General features: G+C 39.4%; 5 protein-coding genes and 1 pseudogene across 8 annotated transcripts; 4 read left to right on the forward strand and 2 right to left on the reverse strand.

Annotated features, from left to right (window-relative positions):
* Positions 1–49: 49 nt before the first annotated feature.
* Positions 50–1,447, reverse strand: LOC106362750 (golgin subfamily A member 5-like). Of its 4 annotated transcripts, none has more exons than XM_048739570.1 (3): positions 1,269–1,447; positions 481–1,141; positions 50–401 (listed from the first exon to the last, which is right to left on the reverse strand). In XM_048739570.1, exons 2-3 carry the CDS (start codon positions 1,117–1,119, stop codon positions 366–368), a joined length of 675 nt encoding a protein of 224 aa, XP_048595527.1. In that variant the 5' UTR covers positions 1,120–1,141; positions 1,269–1,447; the 3' UTR covers positions 50–365. The 4 variants fall into 4 exon arrangements, with proteins under 4 accessions (XP_048595527.1, XP_048595525.1, XP_048595528.1 ...); XM_048739568.1 differs by having other exon boundaries at positions 491–1,141; positions 1,269–1,446; XM_048739571.1 differs by having other exon boundaries at positions 481–1,134; positions 1,269–1,443.
* A 561-nt stretch (positions 1,448–2,008) lies between these two features.
* LOC106366342 lies at positions 2,009–3,432 on the reverse strand. The gene is made up of 3 exons (XM_013805938.3): positions 3,244–3,432; positions 2,756–3,171; positions 2,009–2,667 (listed from the first exon to the last, which is right to left on the reverse strand). Exons 1-3 carry the CDS (start codon positions 3,335–3,337, stop codon positions 2,221–2,223), a joined length of 957 nt encoding a protein of 318 aa, XP_013661392.2. The 5' UTR covers positions 3,338–3,432; the 3' UTR covers positions 2,009–2,220.
* Positions 3,433–5,573: 2,141 nt separating this feature from the next.
* On the forward strand, positions 5,574–8,887 carry LOC106366339 (calcium-dependent protein kinase 28-like). The gene is made up of 12 exons (XM_013805936.3): positions 5,574–6,107; positions 6,444–6,574; positions 6,651–6,692; positions 6,800–6,911; positions 6,991–7,069; positions 7,166–7,335; positions 7,419–7,545; positions 7,627–7,742; positions 7,823–7,930; positions 8,013–8,075; positions 8,188–8,361; positions 8,447–8,887. The coding sequence occupies exons 1-12, from the start codon at positions 5,769–5,771 to the stop codon at positions 8,603–8,605; spliced, it is 1,620 nt and encodes a 539-aa protein (XP_013661390.2). The 5' UTR covers positions 5,574–5,768; the 3' UTR covers positions 8,606–8,887.
* Positions 8,888–9,116: 229 nt separating this feature from the next.
* Positions 9,117–11,341, forward strand: LOC106366338 (ferredoxin--NADP reductase, leaf isozyme 1, chloroplastic). Its single transcript, XM_013805935.3, has 9 exons — positions 9,117–9,478; positions 9,569–9,797; positions 9,929–10,062; positions 10,149–10,227; positions 10,316–10,407; positions 10,481–10,558; positions 10,641–10,703; positions 10,783–11,017; positions 11,096–11,341. Exons 1-9 carry the CDS (start codon positions 9,368–9,370, stop codon positions 11,161–11,163), a joined length of 1,089 nt encoding a protein of 362 aa, XP_013661389.1. The 5' UTR covers positions 9,117–9,367; the 3' UTR covers positions 11,164–11,341.
* A 249-nt stretch (positions 11,342–11,590) lies between these two features.
* Positions 11,591–17,572, forward strand: LOC106366336 (probable alpha-mannosidase At5g66150). Its single transcript, XM_013805933.3, has 23 exons — positions 11,591–12,243; positions 12,338–12,421; positions 12,527–12,615; positions 12,686–13,136; positions 13,337–13,450; positions 13,517–13,620; positions 13,700–13,793; positions 13,885–14,052; positions 14,117–14,194; positions 14,296–14,361; positions 14,453–14,509; positions 14,596–14,815; positions 14,885–15,021; positions 15,123–15,251; positions 15,518–15,589; positions 15,728–15,775; positions 15,862–15,984; positions 16,082–16,147; positions 16,234–16,346; positions 16,434–16,518; positions 16,615–16,872; positions 16,960–17,028; positions 17,108–17,572. Exons 1-23 carry the CDS (start codon positions 12,025–12,027, stop codon positions 17,360–17,362), a joined length of 3,099 nt encoding a protein of 1,032 aa, XP_013661387.2. The 5' UTR covers positions 11,591–12,024; the 3' UTR covers positions 17,363–17,572.
* Positions 17,513–18,784, forward strand: LOC106362749 (annotated as a pseudogene).
* The last annotated feature ends 51 nt before the right edge of the window (positions 18,785–18,835 follow it).

Raw genomic sequence — 18,835 nt, forward strand, 5'->3', positions numbered from 1 at the left:
GCAAGTTAAGTTAAGCCAAACCATAGTGTAATTTCATGAACAATCAACATATGTATAGAGGCTCTCCCCCCTTTTTTATTATTATTTTTTTCCACAGGCAAAAGTGGTGTCATACAATTACAAACAAGGAAGAAAAACGGCGGTTGTATCAAATGGCGGTTTCTTTTATGTTACAAGTGGGAATATAGACAACAATTAGCAAATCTCACACATTTCTTTATCTCTAACCATATTATATGGAGCTTAGAGCCATCATTTTGCACTGCTCATTCATAGCCAGAAGCTGGGCCTCTTTCTTATCCACAAGAGCCGTGAGTCTCACGTTTTCTTCCATTAGTTTCTGAACCTCTGCCTCTTTCTGCACTTTATCGCTCTCCAACTGCGTTGTCTTCGCAACAAGCCTGCTTCACCAACAACAATGCCACCTCATGAACTCACAATAACAATAAGAAAGTAATTAAATAACAAGGATGAACTCACAAGAACTGACCGTTCGAAAAGCCTCTCGATGGTTTGGAACTGCTTCTCAGACGAGACGAGTGTCTCTCTGACGCTGATGAGACTCGAAACGTAGGATTTAAGGGACTCAAAGTCTCTCCTGATACGACAGAGTTCCTGCTCATTCTCCGCAGCTCTCGCCTTCTGTCTTGACGTCTCTTCCACCAGATCATCGACCCTCTGGCGCATTTCGCCGAGGATACTAGTGGTCCCTAGAGCAAACTTTTCCATGTCCTCCAGTTTCGAGGACATGCTGCTGATCTGGCCAGACTTTCTTTGAACTTCTTGCTGACTCAGCAGCGCCTTGCCTCTCTGAACAGCGGCTTCGGATTCGGCGAGTATAGCACGCTTAGCGAGAGAGTCCATCACGCATGTAACCGTCTCTACGTGCTTAAGCATCTCAGAGACGTAAGTCTGATCGCGTTCAGATATTGATGATCCTTGTTGTTCACCATCATCAGCGAGTGAAAGCTGGGAGAAATCCTCAGCAACGACGAGAGTTGTTGCTTTTGATTTAAGGTAGGTCAATAAGGCTGTTGCGGTGTTCACTCTGCTCAACAGATCGTCAATGATGTTAGATTGTACAATTGAGGAGGAAGAGGCCTCTTGCTTTGCAGCCATAGATAGGCTTATTACCTAGTTCCTTCAAAATCGATTTGAATCAATGAAAAACCGAAAAGCAAGCAATGAATCGAAGAGAATATTATTATTATATAAGCCGATTAAATTGTCAGAGAAGAATAAAAACTCTGAAAAATCAAATGACAAACCCCAGAATGAGCTCAACTTCTGATCCAATGGATTTGACGAGGGGAAACGAAGTCGGGTGGGGTTAACTTGATGGGTAGAACAGGCCGTCGTCTACTTTATCGTGCCAACACGATTGGGATGGAGGAGGAGGATTCTCAGTTAGTTTGGCAACAAAGTTTCCTCCCTCTAACAGATTTCTTATTTGGGCTTTTCTTTAATATTGTATCAGCCCAATATTATGAATTTAGGCCCACGACCGCAGGCTCTCTGAACAATTCTGGCTGTAAAGTTCATTTTCATGTGCCGTAACAAGAGTTTATTTATACAAAAAAGAAAAAAAAGAGTGGAGGGAGAACAACACTCTCAAGACTCTGATAATAATCCTCAGATTACAAAAGAGATTGAAGTTACAGGCCGAATCCTTCCTCAACACAGTCTGAAGAGACAAGCAAGCAACTTCAGCAGAAAAGCAACGTAGAGCTTTATTGAGATCACAACATTACAAATTTACAACACAGTGTAAGTCTTACATTGACCCTATTTCCGAATGGCATAAGCTTGGTAATTTAGACACAACAAGTCAGTGAATGACACAAAAGCAAGCTCGGAGGAGCCTCTCACAAACATGCGACTTAGTTGCTGGATCCAATAAGACTCATTTTTTTGGGACTATTTAATGTTCAAAATGCTACTTTCTAATCATGATTTCATTTATGTCCGCTTTTTCTTGTGCAGTAATTTCATAAGCCGTTTGCACACATAACAACAAAAGAGAAGATTAAAAAGAAAAGGTCATATTCCGATTACACTTTAGTTATTGAAAAATAACACCAATGTAAAATGGGCACAAGAATCAGAGAACTGGGAACCATGTAACAGCCCCAAAAAACAAAAACAAAAACAATTATAAGAAAAAGTTGGGACATGCGAGAGAGAGGCTTTGTCCACAACTCGAAACTGGAGTTATTATTATCATTCCTCGTCGTCTTCGTCCGCAAACCTGACATGTTTTCCCGTTGGTGTAGGAAAAACTTTCAAACGCGACACCCCAGGAGTTTGCTCTTCAGCCTCAACCATCTCATCAAGATCACTGTCGTACACAAACCGAGTGTGCTTCCCTTCGAACCTCATCTTCCTCATTCCCTCGCACAACCCTTCCACTTCCTCCTCGTAGTATTCCTCTTCATCATCTTCCTCCCTGTAAGAATACACCACTTCTTGGTCTTCATCATCATCCTCTTCGTCTTTGGTACTTGCGTTGACTTGCATCGACCACACCGAGGAGTTATCATCCTCTACGTTCTGAGTCACCACAGAGGAACAGTCTGAGCTCTCCCACAGCTCTGACTTATCACTAAAATCCAGCAGCAACGACCTCGTTATGCTCGGACTCTTCTCCAAACTCTCATCTTTCTCCACCTGGCAGGCCCAAAAAAAGCCTTTTATCACCAATCATCTCAATACTATTTAAACCCACACCATTCATACACAACAAATCTAGTTTTACCTGAGAAGCTGCTGCTGCTGCTCTCAGCTGTTCCGAAACAACCGGAGATGCGATCACAACCTGCGGCGGCGCTCCATCGAGAACTTGCGGGGTGTTGGCCGGAGTCGGAGCGAGAAGTCCCATCGGAGAAGTAACGAGATGGATGAAAGGACGAGATTCAACTGATATCTTCGTGATAAGATGCGCTTCTTCTTCTTCGACCTTCTGCAACAGATTCTTGACTTGGCCTCTCAAGAGAGCCTCGCCAGATCCAGGAGTGCTCTTGATTCTGCTCTTCCCTACAGCCACTCCTGAGGATGGAGTCTGCATCGCAAGCCCCACGATCGGCGAGTCGTTGGTTATGTCGAACAACGCTGACCTGTCCTGCTTCGGCGTTGCGCCGTTTCTTTGCCTTGATTTCGACTCCTCTGGTTTCTCTAGAGAAAGAAACAACTATCGATTAGGACATATATAAATATCGATCTGGTGGAGAGACGTGGAAGACTTACTTGATGATGATAAGAGATGATTGGTGGCAGAGGTTTTCATGGCAGAGAGGGTCTGAGACCTCGTCACTCTCCTCGTTGATGATGGTGTCTCCATCGAGATCTAAAAATCTTGTTTCTGGGGAGAGGTTGATTGGAGAATAATAATAATAGAAAAATGCTATAGGAGTTTTAGACAAGTGGGTATGGAGTTTGCTGTGACGCTAGTATTTAAAGGCAGTCATAACCAATAGGGTTTTCAAAAAAAAATTTAGCCGTTGGGACTACTCTCTTACAGGAATGGAAGGAGCCGTTTCAGAAAAACTAGCCGTTGGGACTCTCGCTGAATAAGGGATTATGGGCCCCCAATTAAAAACCCCGTAATCACTAATGTTTATAATGGCCCAAGCCATTAATTGATAAATTATGGGCTAAGGCCTAAGTAAGGAGTTGGAATGATTGCTCTTTAGTTTTGATTCCAAACAAATTGAATTATTACCCTTGCAGGTTGCATGTATTGTAAAAAAATTTAGAGGCATGACGCAGAAATGCATACGGTTACTGAGGAAGAGAAGTACAACTTGCTTGGTGATAGGAGTTTGTTGGTGAGAGAAGATGTATGGGGTGGTGTCTACAGCTATATAGATCTTAAAAGAGTAGCTTCCGGGATTGTGTGCTGACAAAGTAAAAAACACAGAGACAGGACCGATTCAACTTGGCCGGAAATCCCGCCTGAACTTAGCAAAATAATACCTCTCTGATATGGTTTTTTGTTAATGCCAAATAAATTTGATTAGCTCACGATAGAGCCTTAAACACATGGCACGGCTTGGAATCCAGGTTGGCTAATTAGTGATCAGAATTCTTAAGAAAGGCCCCAATATCCATAACTAATATTTTTGCTCAAAAAAAAAAATCCATAACTAATATTTATATAGGTATAAAATTGTTTAGGCTAACATGTCACACGTTTTTTTGTCTGGACAACTATATTATAAAAAGAATAAGAAAAAAAGTGAAAAGCACTTCAGATTCAGACTGCTAAATAAGTAAGTGTCTCCTGTAATCATTACTGCATAAGCATCGATTATTCGATTTTATCATTATTTAGTTGTTCAACAATTTCTTTCAAGTATATTTTAATTAAAATATTTGTTTGATGCTAGTACCAATTGAAGATGTTATTGGAATACGGTTGCGCGTTGGCGTGGCATGTGAAAGTGATCAAGAAAAAATATATAATTTACTTCTGTAAATCTCTCAGATAAAGAAGAAGACTGAAAACACAAAACGTAAACGCATTAAATAAGAATTATATTTAGTAACATAAACTGTGATATAGACATTTTTTGTGTGTTGAATGGAAAACTTGTGTTGAAAAGACCAAGTCAACTTGGTTAGACCAAAAGGTAAATCAGCAGAAAATGTAAGATTTAGGTAAGTATTGTTTATAAAATTAATTGATCATATTGCTTGCTGTTACAGAGAGCGAGTTGAACCCAATCCAGGCTAAGCTGGTCTACAGATTTAGTTAGGATGTAATTAATGTGTGCATACATATAAGGAGTAGGTGACAAATAATAATAAAAGTGATTTTTGGAAGTGTTTCCGGATGCTGTCGGGGGTCCTCAATCACATGGAGCTTGTTCTACTGGGTCTTGGCTTTCACACCATACGAAAACGATCTTAAACCACCCCGTTTCGCTGGAATCTATACTATTGAAATAAAATACCTCCTAATTTTTTTTTGCCTATAGTTTGATACTGTAATTATAATTCTACGCCAAGGAAAACAAAAAATGAAAAAACATATGGGATCCTCTTAAAACATTTATAACTATAGAAAAGAAAAACAAATAAATCAACCTATAATTAATGTCGGCTGGAAAATAGAAAATTAACCTACTATATTCACATCTACTAATTAGATCAATAATTATAAACAATAAAAAACTATAAAATTCACTCCATCTAATTTTTAAACTCATGAAACAATTTACATGAGTATAAATACATTTTTAAATCATGTCCAACATAGAAGTATACATATTTTAAATTCATAAAAAATCAACAAAATTATAAACAAATTAGATTATCTTATATAAAAATACATAATCTTATAATTAACAAAATTTGACCAAAATTTTAAAAAGAAACAAATCTCGCACTTTCAAAACGCGGATCAAATCTAGTACTATCAATTAAAAAAAACATTACTGTATATGATGATAGTATGTATATAAATGGCAGTTGGCAATGTAACAAAGCCCAGATACTAGTGTGAATAAAAAGTAAAAAAAAAGAAAAAGGAAAAAGGGAAGAAAAGGTAAAGAGAGGGGAAAGTGGAGAGGATATTTCGTTTGGTGATTCACTTACTCGCTCTCTTGTGTTTGACCAACTCAACGCTCTCTTTCTCCTCCTCCCTCCTTTCCTCTCTTTTTCATTTTTGTTTATTAAAATGAATATCCCCAACCCCCATTTCCAAATCCTTCATCGACCGTCTTCCTCCCTTTGAATCTCTTTCTTAGTTTAAAGCTTAAGCGACCATCATGGGTGTGTGTTTCTCCGCCATTAGAGTCACTGGTACCACCAGCAGCAGCAGCAGAAGAAGTAGTAGTCAGACCAACAACAACAAGAAGAACCCTAAGTCTAATAATAAGACTACTCCTCCTCCGGAGAACAACAACGACAAGACCTCTACCACCACCAAGAGGAGAACCGGGGCAGTCCCTTGCGGAAAGCGTACCGAGTTTGGATACGCCAAAGACTTCCACGAGCAGTATAGCATCGGGAAGTTGCTGGGTCATGGTCAATTCGGGTATACTTACGTTGCCATCCACAAATCTAACGGCGATCGTGTGGCCGTCAAAAGGCTCGATAAGAGCAAGGTATTGTTTTTTTTTTCTTAAATGGGATTCCTTTTTTTTGGAATTAGTGAATATCTCAAATAAATCAATCATCATATATATATATACACACACTACTATTCAAACTCAATTCACGGCTAGATTCGATCCTCAGAATATAATTTTAATTTTCTAAAAAAGCACTGGTCATCAAGGTTCGATGGTATTGATTCTCCATTTTAATTACCAAGGCAGGTAGTATTGTTGGTTGTCGAATCGGCTGTAATGTTTCTCGTATTATCATAATTATTAAAAAAAAAAAAAATCCCGAGTCCTCCTACAGTTAGTTACTGTGCCTTTGGGTGTTTTGGGTGACAGATGGTTCTTCCTGTTGCGGTGGAGGACGTGAAGCGAGAGGTTCAGATTCTTAAAGCTCTCTCTGGCCACGAGAACGTTGTCCAGTTTTACAATGCCTTTGATGATGATGACTACGTCTACATTGTCATGGAGTGAGTCTAGTCTCTCTTTTACATGATCATGTCTCTCCGCGGCATTTCACATTTGACTCTTTGCCTTTACTTTTAGGTTGTGCGAGGGAGGTGAATTGCTGGACCGTATATTATCCAAGTTTGTTACCATCTCTCTCTAATCTCTAACTGATCCCACTATTGTCTTGTCTGATATACTTCTTAGTTCTTACACCTTCTCTCTCTATTTGACGCTTTTTATTTCAGGAAAGATAGTCGTTACTCTGAGAAGGATGCAGCCGTTGTCGTCAGGCAGATGCTCAAAGTCGCTGGAGAGTGTCATCTTCACGGTCTTGTTCATAGAGATATGAAACCTGAGGTATTATTATTATTATTATTATTTCTCTTTTCCTTGGCATTTTTGTTTTTAATATCCTCCTATTTCCTCTTTCTTGCAGAATTTTTTGTTCAAATCAGCTAAACTGGATTCGCCTCTAAAGGCTACAGATTTTGGTTTATCCGATTTTATTAAACCAGGTTTGTAGGAAGCTATCAAAACCAACACCAACTAAGTGGTAGAGAGGCTAATTATGTTAATTTATATGATTAAAAAAAAAACTCAAATGTTTTCAGGGAAAAAGTTCCATGACATTGTTGGTAGCGCCTATTATGTTGCTCCCGAAGTACTTAAGCGCAGATCAGGCCCTGAGTCTGATGTCTGGAGCATTGGTGTCATTACCTATATTTTACTCTGTGGAAGACGCCCTTTCTGGGATAGGACTGAGGACGGTATATTTAAGGAGGTGTGTAGTTGCCAAAACCCTTTCATTTGATTTTCTATCTTTCTTATTTGCTGTCTGACTTCTTACTGTATGTATGTCTATAGGTCTTAAGGAACAAACCTGACTTCCGTCGCAAACCATGGTCAACCATAAGTGACAGTGCCAAAGATTTTATTAAAAAGTTGCTTGTTAAAGACCCACGAGCACGGCTAACTGCTGCACAAGCCCTGTGTATGTGTTGTCCTTAGTAGTTTGGTGATTTCATCATCTGCAATGGAATCTTAGACTTTTGACTCTTTTGCCTCTTTGCAGCACATGCGTGGGTTAGAGAAGGAGGGAACGCCACTGACATCCCTGTCGACATTTCTGTTCTGAATAACTTACGTCAGTTTGTTAGATACAGCCGTCTGAAGCAGTTTGCTTTACGGGTAAGCTTGAACTACGAGAACTAAAAGAACGAGAGAGATAAAGGACTTGTCTCTTATGCTCTGTGTCCCCTTTTTGGCAGGCGCTTGCTAGCACACTTGACGAGGCAGAGATTTCAGACCTCAGAGATCAGTTTGATGCAATTGATGTGGATAAAAACGGCGTCATTAGTCTTGAGGAGATGAGACAGGTAAGTGAACAAATTTGCTTCAAGTGCAATATTAATCACGTCTACTTATATTAGATTCATATTTTCTTTAATGTACATACAGGCACTTGCCAAAGATCTTCCTTGGAAACTGAAGGAATCACGAGTTGCCGAGATACTTGAAGCGGTAATTACAGTTTTTCTTCGCCATTGCAGTAGCATCTCGCGATTATTATCAAAGAGAAATGCCGTTTCCATATAAATTCTGAAACGTTTGTTGTGATCTTTGGTGGAGACAGATTGATAGCAACACTGATGGGTTAGTGGACTTCACAGAGTTTGTAGCAGCAGCTCTACATGTTCATCAACTGGAAGAACATGACTCAGAGAAATGGCAGCTAAGATCAAGAGCAGCTTTTGAGAAATTCGACATTGACAAAGACGGGTACATAACCCCTGAGGAGCTTCGAATGGTATAGCTCTTTTTTAATCTATAATACCTCTTGTACTCTCTTTGTTGAGGAATGAAGCCTCTATATGTTTTGGTGAATTGAACAGCACACGGGGTTAAGAGGGTCAATAGACCCACTTCTGGATGAAGCAGACATAGACAGAGACGGGAAGATAAGCCTGCATGAGTTCAGGAGACTTCTAAGAACAGCGAGCATAAGTTCCCCGAGAGTTGCAAGCACTGCAGGCCACAGGATTCCTCGGTAGTTTTAAATGGTGTATATACTAGAAGAGGACAATAAGTGGAGACAGGGCAATGTGATTATATATATGTAATTTGCTTGTAAGATAAGTGGGGTTTTGGGGGTTGTAATAGTTTGGTTGTGTGAAGCAGCCAAACCAAAGAAACAGTGTGAGTGGTTTTGGTCACCAGGTTAAAGAGGATATGGGATAGGTACATGCCCATTCCCTGACTCGACCAGGGCACCGAAGAAAGATAGATCCCAGCTGTAATTTGAACATCTCGTATGTTTTGTTCCCTTTTTCCAATTCTTCTGTTATTATTATTATAATATGTGTGCCTGTGAGAGAGAGAGCACCAGCACAAGAAACAGCCTATTTCTGTTGTTTTCCATGATCCTCGAGTTAGGATATGAATTGATTTGACTCACTTCCTCTGCCATTCTCGCTTCCGATCCAATCAATTAGTTTCTTGTCCAGGACGCCTATTGTTAATTAATTAAGCCCACTATGTAGCCCAGTAAGCAGTAGATTGTGTTGTGTGAACATATTTTTATTTGGGTGGATAGTGTTAGGACAATGTTGAACAGAGAGACAAATGAGAAGCTGTAATAACTTATCCACTTACACTTGGCCTTGCATTTTCATTCACACAATCTACAAACATCCAATCACAAACCTGATCATATCATATAGCTTCCTCTTTAACATTTTTTCTCTGATCTTTTATTTTCTGTTTTGTAAGAAGAAAGACAGAGAGGCCCATCTTCCTTGCATAGTTGATCAAACATGGCTGCTGCTGCTATAGGTGCTGCAGTCTCTTATCCTTCATCCAAGTCTTCTTCTCTTCCCTCCAAAACTTCCTTCGTCTCCCCTCAAAGGATTTTCCTCAACAACAAGGTATCGTTTCTTAATCATCTTCTTAGTCATAGCTTGATATCTCTGACCAAAAAGGGGCTTAAATTTTTTTTGTGGCATGCATATGTACAGAGCACACTGTGCTACAGAGAGGCGTGTGTATATGGGGGAAGAGTGAAGGCTCAGGTATCAACAGAGGCGCCAGTGAAAGTAGCCAAGGAGTCAAAGAAACAAGAAGAAGGAATAGTTGTCAACAAATTCAAACCAAAGGAACCTTACACTGGTCGATGCCTCTTGAACACCAGGATCACTGGCGATGACGCTCCCGGTGAGACCTGGCACATCGTCTTCACCACCGAAGGTACCACCACCTATTCTTGATTGTTGGGAAGTTTATTTTATTTTATTTTATTTTTCTCAAGTGTATTGCATTGCATGGTGTACGAATTAACGTATGGATTTTGGATTAAAAATATATGATGAATGGAATAGGTGAGGTTCCGTACAGAGAAGGGCAGTCGATAGGAATAATTCCAGAAGGAATTGACAAGAACGGGAAGCCTCACAAGCTGAGGTTATACTCTATCGCCAGCAGTGCCATTGGTGACTTTGGAGACTCCAAAACCGTGAGAGCTTTCCCCTCCTCTGACTAGTAAACAATGAAGACTTGATCTTCTCTCTCTTATGATCTGCAATGGTCTTTCTTATGCAGGTTTCTCTCTGTGTCAAGAGGTTAGTTTACACTAACGAAAGCGGAGAGGTTGTTAAGGGAGTCTGCTCCAACTTCTTGTGTAAGACCAAGAATTACAATTAATGGGTTTAATTTTATTACGGTTTCAAACTCTTCTTACTGTTTGTTTGTGGTGTTTATTATTACAGGTGACTTGAAGCCTGGTGATGAGGCAAAGATCACTGGACCAGTTGGAAAAGAAATGCTTATGCCTAAAGATCCTAATGCCACCATCATCATGGTATGTCATACTAATATAAATGGCCTCAAGTAAATATAATCAACACTTATTTGTTTGTTTTCGGTTTGCTTAGCTTGGAACAGGAACTGGAATAGCTCCATTCAGATCATTTTTGTGGAAAATGTTCTTTGAGGAGCATGAGGACTACAAGGTGAAACCAACATCAAACTCACACACTAATGATAGTCTAACTCACTCACCATTTGACATTGTCTGGCTCTATATATATGTAGTTCAACGGTTTGGCATGGCTCTTCTTGGGTGTACCCACAAGCAGCTCACTGCTCTACAAGGAGGTAAATCCTAGTCTCAGTAAACTTAACCTTGTCTTGTAGGAAAAGCTGGTTTGACTTTGTGTGGATAAATAATTGACAGGAGTTTGAGAAGATGAAGGAGAAGAACCCTGAAAACTTCAGGCTGGACTTTGCGGTGAGCAGGGAGCAGACTAACGACAAGGGAGAGAAAATGTACATACAGACAAGAATGGCTGAGTATGCAGAAGAGCTGTGGGAGTTGCTGAAGAAAGACAACACCTTTGTTTACATGTGTGGTCTCAAGGGTATGGAGAAGGGTATCGATGAGATCATGGTCTCACTTGCTGCTAAAGATGGTAAGTAAAGGCACATTTCATTTTTTGCAAATCTCTGTTGCAAATGGTCATTAATTAACTGGGGGGGGCTTTGAACAGGTATCGATTGGTTCGAGTACAAGAAGCAGTTGAAGAAGAGTGAGCAGTGGAATGTGGAAGTCTACTAAGCAAGATTGTGAGAGGGTTTATTATTATTATTAAATATTATGTAGATAAAGGAGCTGATGCCATTGTCAATTCTTCATCTTTCTTCTGCATTTGAGAATTTTCCATCAACAATCTAAAGAGAGCATCATTACCACCAAAATTACTCTTTTAATTTCTATTCATATCATGTTTGGAATATGTTTGCATGTTCAATACCTCGCTCTAAACCTTGAAACACAGCAGCAGTTGAAAAGAAGAAGATGGGCGGATTACATAAGTCTTGTGATCCATTTCAGAAGCTCAGGTTCAGAGATTTTGCATAAAAACAATTTTAAAAAGATTGAAATTAATATCATAAACATTTCACAACACACATTTCACAAGCATTAAAAATATCAACAAAGGTTATAATTTTAAGAAGAATTTTTTTACTTAAAATGTATAGGTTGCATTTAACATGTTTACATTATATTAATATATTTAGACATCAATAAATAATTGATTTATATCTAAAAATCTGCATCTAATTTTTTTAATATTAATAAATAGTAAGCTACAAAAACATCAATTTTATTTATACAAATCAGGGTGTGAAAAGTCTATTTTGTGTGATAATGTAAAATAATTATTAAAAAAAGGTTTCATGTAGGATTATTAACTTATTATAGAAACTAATTAAGGAATATTACAGTATTTTTGTGGTGAAATGATAATCTAGTCACAATTAAATTATCATAGAGACAGTTAGTGATGAGAGTGGTCTGGATCTGAGCAAAACCAACGATAGAAATTGGTCTTTACGACCCTCCTTTTTCTCTCCATTTCTTATATATAACACAAGTCTGTAAGAAAGAGAGAAACAAGGAAACATCTGAAGGTCGATGGTGATACCCGGTTTGTCTTTGTTGATCTGTGTTATTGTTTCTGTTACCACCTGTCTTTCTTTTAAAAGCGTTAATGGCGTTTACGTTAAGTACGGCACCGAAGCTAGAGTCGTGCCTGACAAACTCAACGTCCATCTTGTCCCGCATTCTCATGACGATGTCGGGTGGTTGAAAACCGTTGATCAGTACTTCATCGGATCAAACAACAGTATCCAGGTATATATATTAGAGAAGAACCTTATGTCACACACCTAGTCGTAGTTAGAGACTGTCTATATGTATACTCAATATTGATCTTAATTTTCATCAGAAAGCATGCGTGAGAAACGTGATGGACTCGGTGATGGACTCGCTGCGTCGCGATCCCAATCGAAAGTTTGTGTTTGCGGAAATGGTGAAAACATGCCATTGCTCTTTAATTAGTTAACCACCAATTAATGTTTTTGATCATATACTATATACTATACAATATATAATACTATATGTTATATATGAAAAGGCATTCTTTACGCGTTGGTGGGGAGAACAAAACCCCGAGACACACGAACAAGTGAAGAAGCTTGTGAACTCCGGACAACTTGAGTTTGTGTAAGTGTTAATGTTACGATTGATCAATTTTGATTTCACAGAATGATCATTGTGTGGGGTGGGGGTGCAGAAACGGAGGATGGAGTATGAACGACGAAGCAACGTGCCATTACATAGACATGATAGACCAGATGACGTTAGGGCATCGGTTTATAATGCAGACGTTCAATATAACGCCTCGTGCTGCTTGGCAAATAGATCCTTTCGGTCATTCCTCCGTACAAGCTTACCTCATGGGAGCAGAGCTAGGGTTTGATTCTCTCCATTTCGCTAGAATCGATTACCAGGACAGGGAGAAGCGCAAGGACGAGAAATCCCTAGAATTCGTCTGGAGAGGATCCGAAACTTTCGCATCGTCTTCTCAGATATTCACCAATACTTTTCCAGTTCACTATAGTCCACCCAGTGGGTTTCACTATGAGATCACCGATGATTACGCTCCTCTCCAGGATGACCCTCTTTTGGATGCCTTCAACATCAAGGATGCTGTTGATAATTTCGTCAATGCTTCCCTCTTTTATGTAAGTTTAATTTTGATCCCTAATAACGAATTTTTCGACCAACGGGCCACGGGCTAGTGGCACTTGAGGGATAACCTCAATATGGTGAATGCGCAGTTCGGACCACCACGCTGTTTGTTAATTCAAAAAAATAAAAATATATTGTGACTATTTGATGGGAATATATATATATATATATATATATATATATATATGGACAGGCCAATGTGACTCGAGGGAACCATGTGATGTGGACAATGGGTGATGATTTTCAGTACCAGTTCGCCGAGTCTTGGTTCAGACAGATGGACAGATTGATTCATTATGTTAACAAGGTTCCTTCCTTTTCTTAATCTCACTTCTTCTCTCCCTCCCATTCCTCACATTCAACTTTTTCACAGGATGGCCGTGTGAACGCCGTGTACTCCACACCATCTCTCTATGTTGATGCCAAGAATGCTGCCAAGAACATCACTTGGCCTCTCAAGACTCATGACTTTTTCCCGTGAGCGGTTTAAAAATTCACAACATTCCTCTGTCAACCTTGTTGAGATTTACTTTCTAAACCCACGTATTCATTGTAGATATGCAGATCGGGATAGCGCCTACTGGACTGGCTACTTCACCAGCCGCCCTGCTTTTAAACGATATGTTCGCTCTCTTAGCGGATACTACTTGGTATCCAATAGTCTCTCTGGTTTTTCTCTGTCAAATTCAGACACCAACATAGAGAATGTGTTTTATTTTATTTTTTCTTTATCCAAAACAGGCTGCAAGGCAACTTGAGTTTCTGGTGGGAAAGAAATCTGGAGGTCCAAACACTTTCAGACTTGGGGATGCTTTAGCAATAGCGCAGCACCATGATGGTGTCACTGGAACTGCCAAGCAGCATGTGACAAATGATTATGCCAAAAGACTAGCACATGGTGCTTCTGAGGTAACAAAACCTTACTATTCAAAACTCTTTGCTAAGGTTAACTGATTTCATCGTATGAATCTAGGCAGAAGCAGTTGTGAATTCTGCGCTGGCACACTTAATGAACAAGGCACGTACAAAGCCTGACATATCATTAGCCCAGGTTAAAAAAGATCCTTCAAACTCATTTTGGTTTTCTAAAAAAAATCCATTTCATGATAATGTAGGATAAATAATGAGTTGTTTTTATTACCCTCTGAGCAGTGCTCGTCGATGAATATGAGCTATTGCCCAGTGACGGAAGAAACCATTTCAGGCCAGAAGAGCTTGGTAATTCCATAGTCATTATTAAGATATATATAACTCTGAGGTCTCAGCTTAGGCTTCTTCAACTGACTCAGTGCTTGTGTCTTAAATTCAGATTCTGGTGGCCTATAACTCCCTTGCATGGAATCGTACAGAAGTCATCAGGATACCGGTTAGATTTCATGCTCTTTTTTTAAATCTAGATTACTTGCTTCTTTGAGGTCAATAATGACACTTACAATTTCTCTGTTTTACTAGGTCAATGATGCAGGTTTAAACGTGGAAGATTCATCAGGAAAAACCCTTGATGCTCAGTACATTCCCATGGATAATGTCACGAGCAACCTGAGAAGTAACTATTCGAAAGCGTATTTGGGAGTATCTTCACAACAGATTCCAAAGTATTGGCTTGTGTTTAAAGCAACAGTGCCGCCACTTGGTTGGAACACATTCTTCATATCTAAAGAACCCGGGAAAGGTAAACCTTACATATTCTATTGAAAGTTACAACACAAGATGTGCTTTTAACTCATGACTTCTCTTTTAGGAAGCGACAAAAACAAACACTCTCCAGGGACGTTTAGTCCAATGAAGGGTATAACTGAAATTGGTCCAGGAAATCTGAAGCTGGTGTTTTCTCCAGACTCTGGTCTTCTCAAACAGATGCACAACTCCAGAACAGGAGTAATGTTTCTCGTTTACTCTCTTGCACACTGAAAAATCTTGGAACTATGGTGAAAAAAATGATTCAAACACAAATTGTTTCTAATAAAAATATGTTTCAGGCTAACATACTGGTGGATCAGAACTATCTCTGGTATGCTTCAAATGTGGGGGACTCAAAAAATTCCCAAGTTTCCGGTGCATATATTTTCCGACCTAATGCTTCCTTGGCATATTCTGTTTCGTCGAAAGTGAGTCTATGAACAGTACTCTTATAAATACATGTAGACTCTTAACTAGGATACTCCAAGAGCATTGAGATGCTGAGTTTCTATCCTAAAATATAAGAAAAAACAAATTCTAGGTTTTTCTTTGTACTTGTACACACTGGGTAATAGTCTTCTTTTACACAGTGGTTTTACTCTTGAAAGTAAAACTAGATACAAATAAGTATCCATACAAATACTTGTTAGGGCCATGACTGGTTCTTTTCACTGACATTGGTGGTATTGCGTAGCCAGAGTTGCAGATCGTGAGAGGGCCTCTAGTAGATGAGGTGCACCAGCAGTTCAGTCCTTGGGTATCACAGGTATGTGCTTTAGATGTTCAACATTAGCTTCTTTGTTTTGTTAAAAATTCTAATGCCATCCACTGGTAGTTGCAATTGGCAATTGATGTCAGTTAAATATATGAGAATCGTTAGTTGATACATACTCGTGTGATCTAGGTGATAAGAGTGTACAAAGATAAAGAGCATGCAGAGTTTGAGTACACTGTGAGTGTTACCCTTTTAACTCCAAATCATATTATTTGGAAAGAAGGAAGATCCCCTTTCTTGAGGCTCTCATTTTAATTGAGCAGATTGGTCCACTACCTGTTGGTAAAGATTACGTAGGAAAAGAGGTTATTACACGGATGGTAGCAAATATGAGTACAGATAAAACGTTTTATACTGACTCTAACGGAAGAGACTTTCTGAAACGGGTACACTTCTATAATCCCTCCCTCATAATGCAGTCTATGTGGCGTAAATATAATTTGATATATGGTATAAGAACTTTGAATGTACGCTATGTTGCAGGTGAGGGATAACAGAACAGACTGGACTCTCAAAGTGAACGAACCAATAGCAGGAAACTACTATCCGGTAAACTATTGATGTGAATACTTTGGAGTAGATCAAATGTTGAATAAATGATAAAAGAAGGATTGTGTTGTGTGAGTTATATTCAGCTGAATCTGGGAATGTACACAAAAGACAAGAAAGTAGAGTTGTCGGTGTTGGTTGATAGGGCTACTGGGGGTGGTAGTATCAAGGACGGTGAATTAGAATTGATGCTCCACAGGTTCCAAAATCATATTACAGCCTTCAATTTAAACTATAAAAAAAAAACAAGAAACAATGTTTGTCGTGGCTGAAATTATGAAAACAGGCGTACGTGCATGGATGATTCGAGAGGAGTGGAGGAGAGCCTTGAAGAAACTGTGTGCATCAATGGTACATGCACAGGATTAACGGTATGAATATATTTGTGTTATCTGTTGAGAGGAATCCATCATACAAGCAGGCTCTCGTGTAAATGCATGCAGTTATTTAAAAAAAAATGCATGCAGGTACGTGGGAATTACTATGTAAGCATTAATACGGTAGGAGGAGAAGGAGCGAGGTGGAGACGAGGGACAGGCCAAGAAATATACACTCCGCTTCTAATGGCGTTCACACACGAAAACAAGGAGAAATGGAAAGGCTCCAATTCTGTGAAAGGCAATGCAATGGATCCTCACTATGCCTTCCCTCCAAACGTTGCGCTCATCACTCTTGAGGAGCTGGATCTCGGCAACGTTCTTCTCCGCCTCGCTCATCTCTACGAGGTACAGTTTTAGACCTTTTTTTGGTTTTAATATGATGATGATCAGTGACTCTTCGAGTGATCAAACTGGTGTTTACTTTACTTTCAGGCTGGAGAAGAGAGTGAGTACTCGAAAGTCGCTAAAGTTGAGCTGAAGAAGTTGTTTCCTGGGAAAACAGTAAGAAAAACATTTTCTCATCTAGCTATATGAATCCAATAATTGTAAAAAATGTATATATTTGTTTTTGGGTGAATAGATCAAAGGAGTGAAAGAAATGAGTTTGGTAGCGACTCAAGAGAAGGCTAAGATGAAGGAGAAGATGAAGTGGAAAGTGGAAGGTGAAGCCGAACAATCTCAATCTTCATCTCATCCGCAAAAGGGTGGACCACTTGATAGCTCCGCACTAGTTGTAGAGCTTGCTCCCATGGAGATTCGTACTTTCTTGCTCCAGTTCTCGCAGAAGCAGCCTGCAAAACAACAAAGGAGAAGAAAGTTTATTCTGGGATTTTGATTTCGCCCATTGTAACTTATTTTCTTATATCGAATAATCATTTCTTGTCATTGATTAATCCTAAAATTCACTAAGAAATAGTTTAGAAAAATAGAAACTTGACTAACAAGTAAGATCAAAGTAGAAAGGCTAAACTATATATGATCAACAATGGAAAGTGAATGTTTTACTGATGATATTGAAGATGAACGCAAAGGGTGCTTGATGATAGTAGAGATTATATGTAATGAGATTATAGTTTTGCTCCTCTTTCTTTGGCTCATTCTTTTTTATAGGTTTTCTAGGCGGACGGTGGCGTGATGTGTGGACCAGGTGTTTTGATAGTGGTTTGTAATGCATTTGATTTATTTACGTTTTCAGTTGACTTTTCGGATCTTGGTTTCTTCGGCTTTTTGATCCCAAGATGGACTTTATCTATCGTGAGCTTATGTTTCTTTTTTGGATTCTGATGGTTGTCAAATTTGAGCTTTATAACTTCTGGGTCAGGATCTCTAATCAGGTCTGGAGCTAGGTGAAACCAGTGTATAAAAATCATATCGAGTCATTTCATCTTCATCAACAACGGTTTTGGAACACGCGGGAACTTCATCATTCTACTCTTAAATGGGCCTATAGATTTGGGCTGTTGAAGCTCATTTTGGGCCCATTCTAAGTTTTTTTTTTTTCTTCGGCTTCTCGCTTTGATTTTCCAGTGAAAACTAAAAACCTTGACAATCACGTAGCCTTGGCGTGCGCTGGGCTCAAGGCAGATGCACGTGTGTTGATTAACAAGGCGAGGATTGAGTGTCAAAGCCACAGGCTTACACTTGAGGACCCTGTCACTGTCGAGTACATCACCCGCTACATTGCGGGCCAAGTATACGTAAAGCGGTGGTGTCAGACCCTTTGGTCTTTCTACTCTTATCGTTGGCTTTGACCCTTACTCTCGTGTCCCTTCGCTCTATCAGACTGATCCATCTGGCACTTTCTCTGCTTGGAAAGCTAATGCTACCGGGAGAAACTCCAACTCTATTAGGGAATTTCTTGAGAAGAACTTCAAAGAAACCTCTGGCCAAGAGACTGTTAAACTCGCTATCCATGCTCTGCTTGAGGTAGGTCCTTCTGCCTCTCCTTACACTCTGCTTATAAGAAATAGTTGATGTTTTTGTTAACTCATGTCACTGAATTGTTTGACCTGATATCATCTGCAGGTTGTTGAGAGCGGAGGAAAGAACATTGAGGTAGCTGTGATGACACGGGAGGAAAGTGGACTTCGCCAGCTAGAAGAAGGTGAAATTGATGCTATTGTGGCCGAGATCGAAGCAGAAAAGGCAGCTGCTGAAGCAGCTAAGAAAGGCCCTCAAAAGGAAACTTGATATATCTCCACTTCGGTTTATGTACCTTTTTTTTTTGATGTTTGTGATTCAGCAGCTATTTCTTGCTTTTCGATAGTTTTTTTAGGTAACATGTTAAATTATTATACCAAGTTTTCAG

Source organism: Brassica napus, chromosome A9, assembly GCF_020379485.1.
Source record: "Brassica napus cultivar Da-Ae chromosome A9, Da-Ae, whole genome shotgun sequence".
NCBI lineage: Eukaryota > Viridiplantae > Streptophyta > Magnoliopsida > Brassicales > Brassicaceae > Brassica > Brassica napus.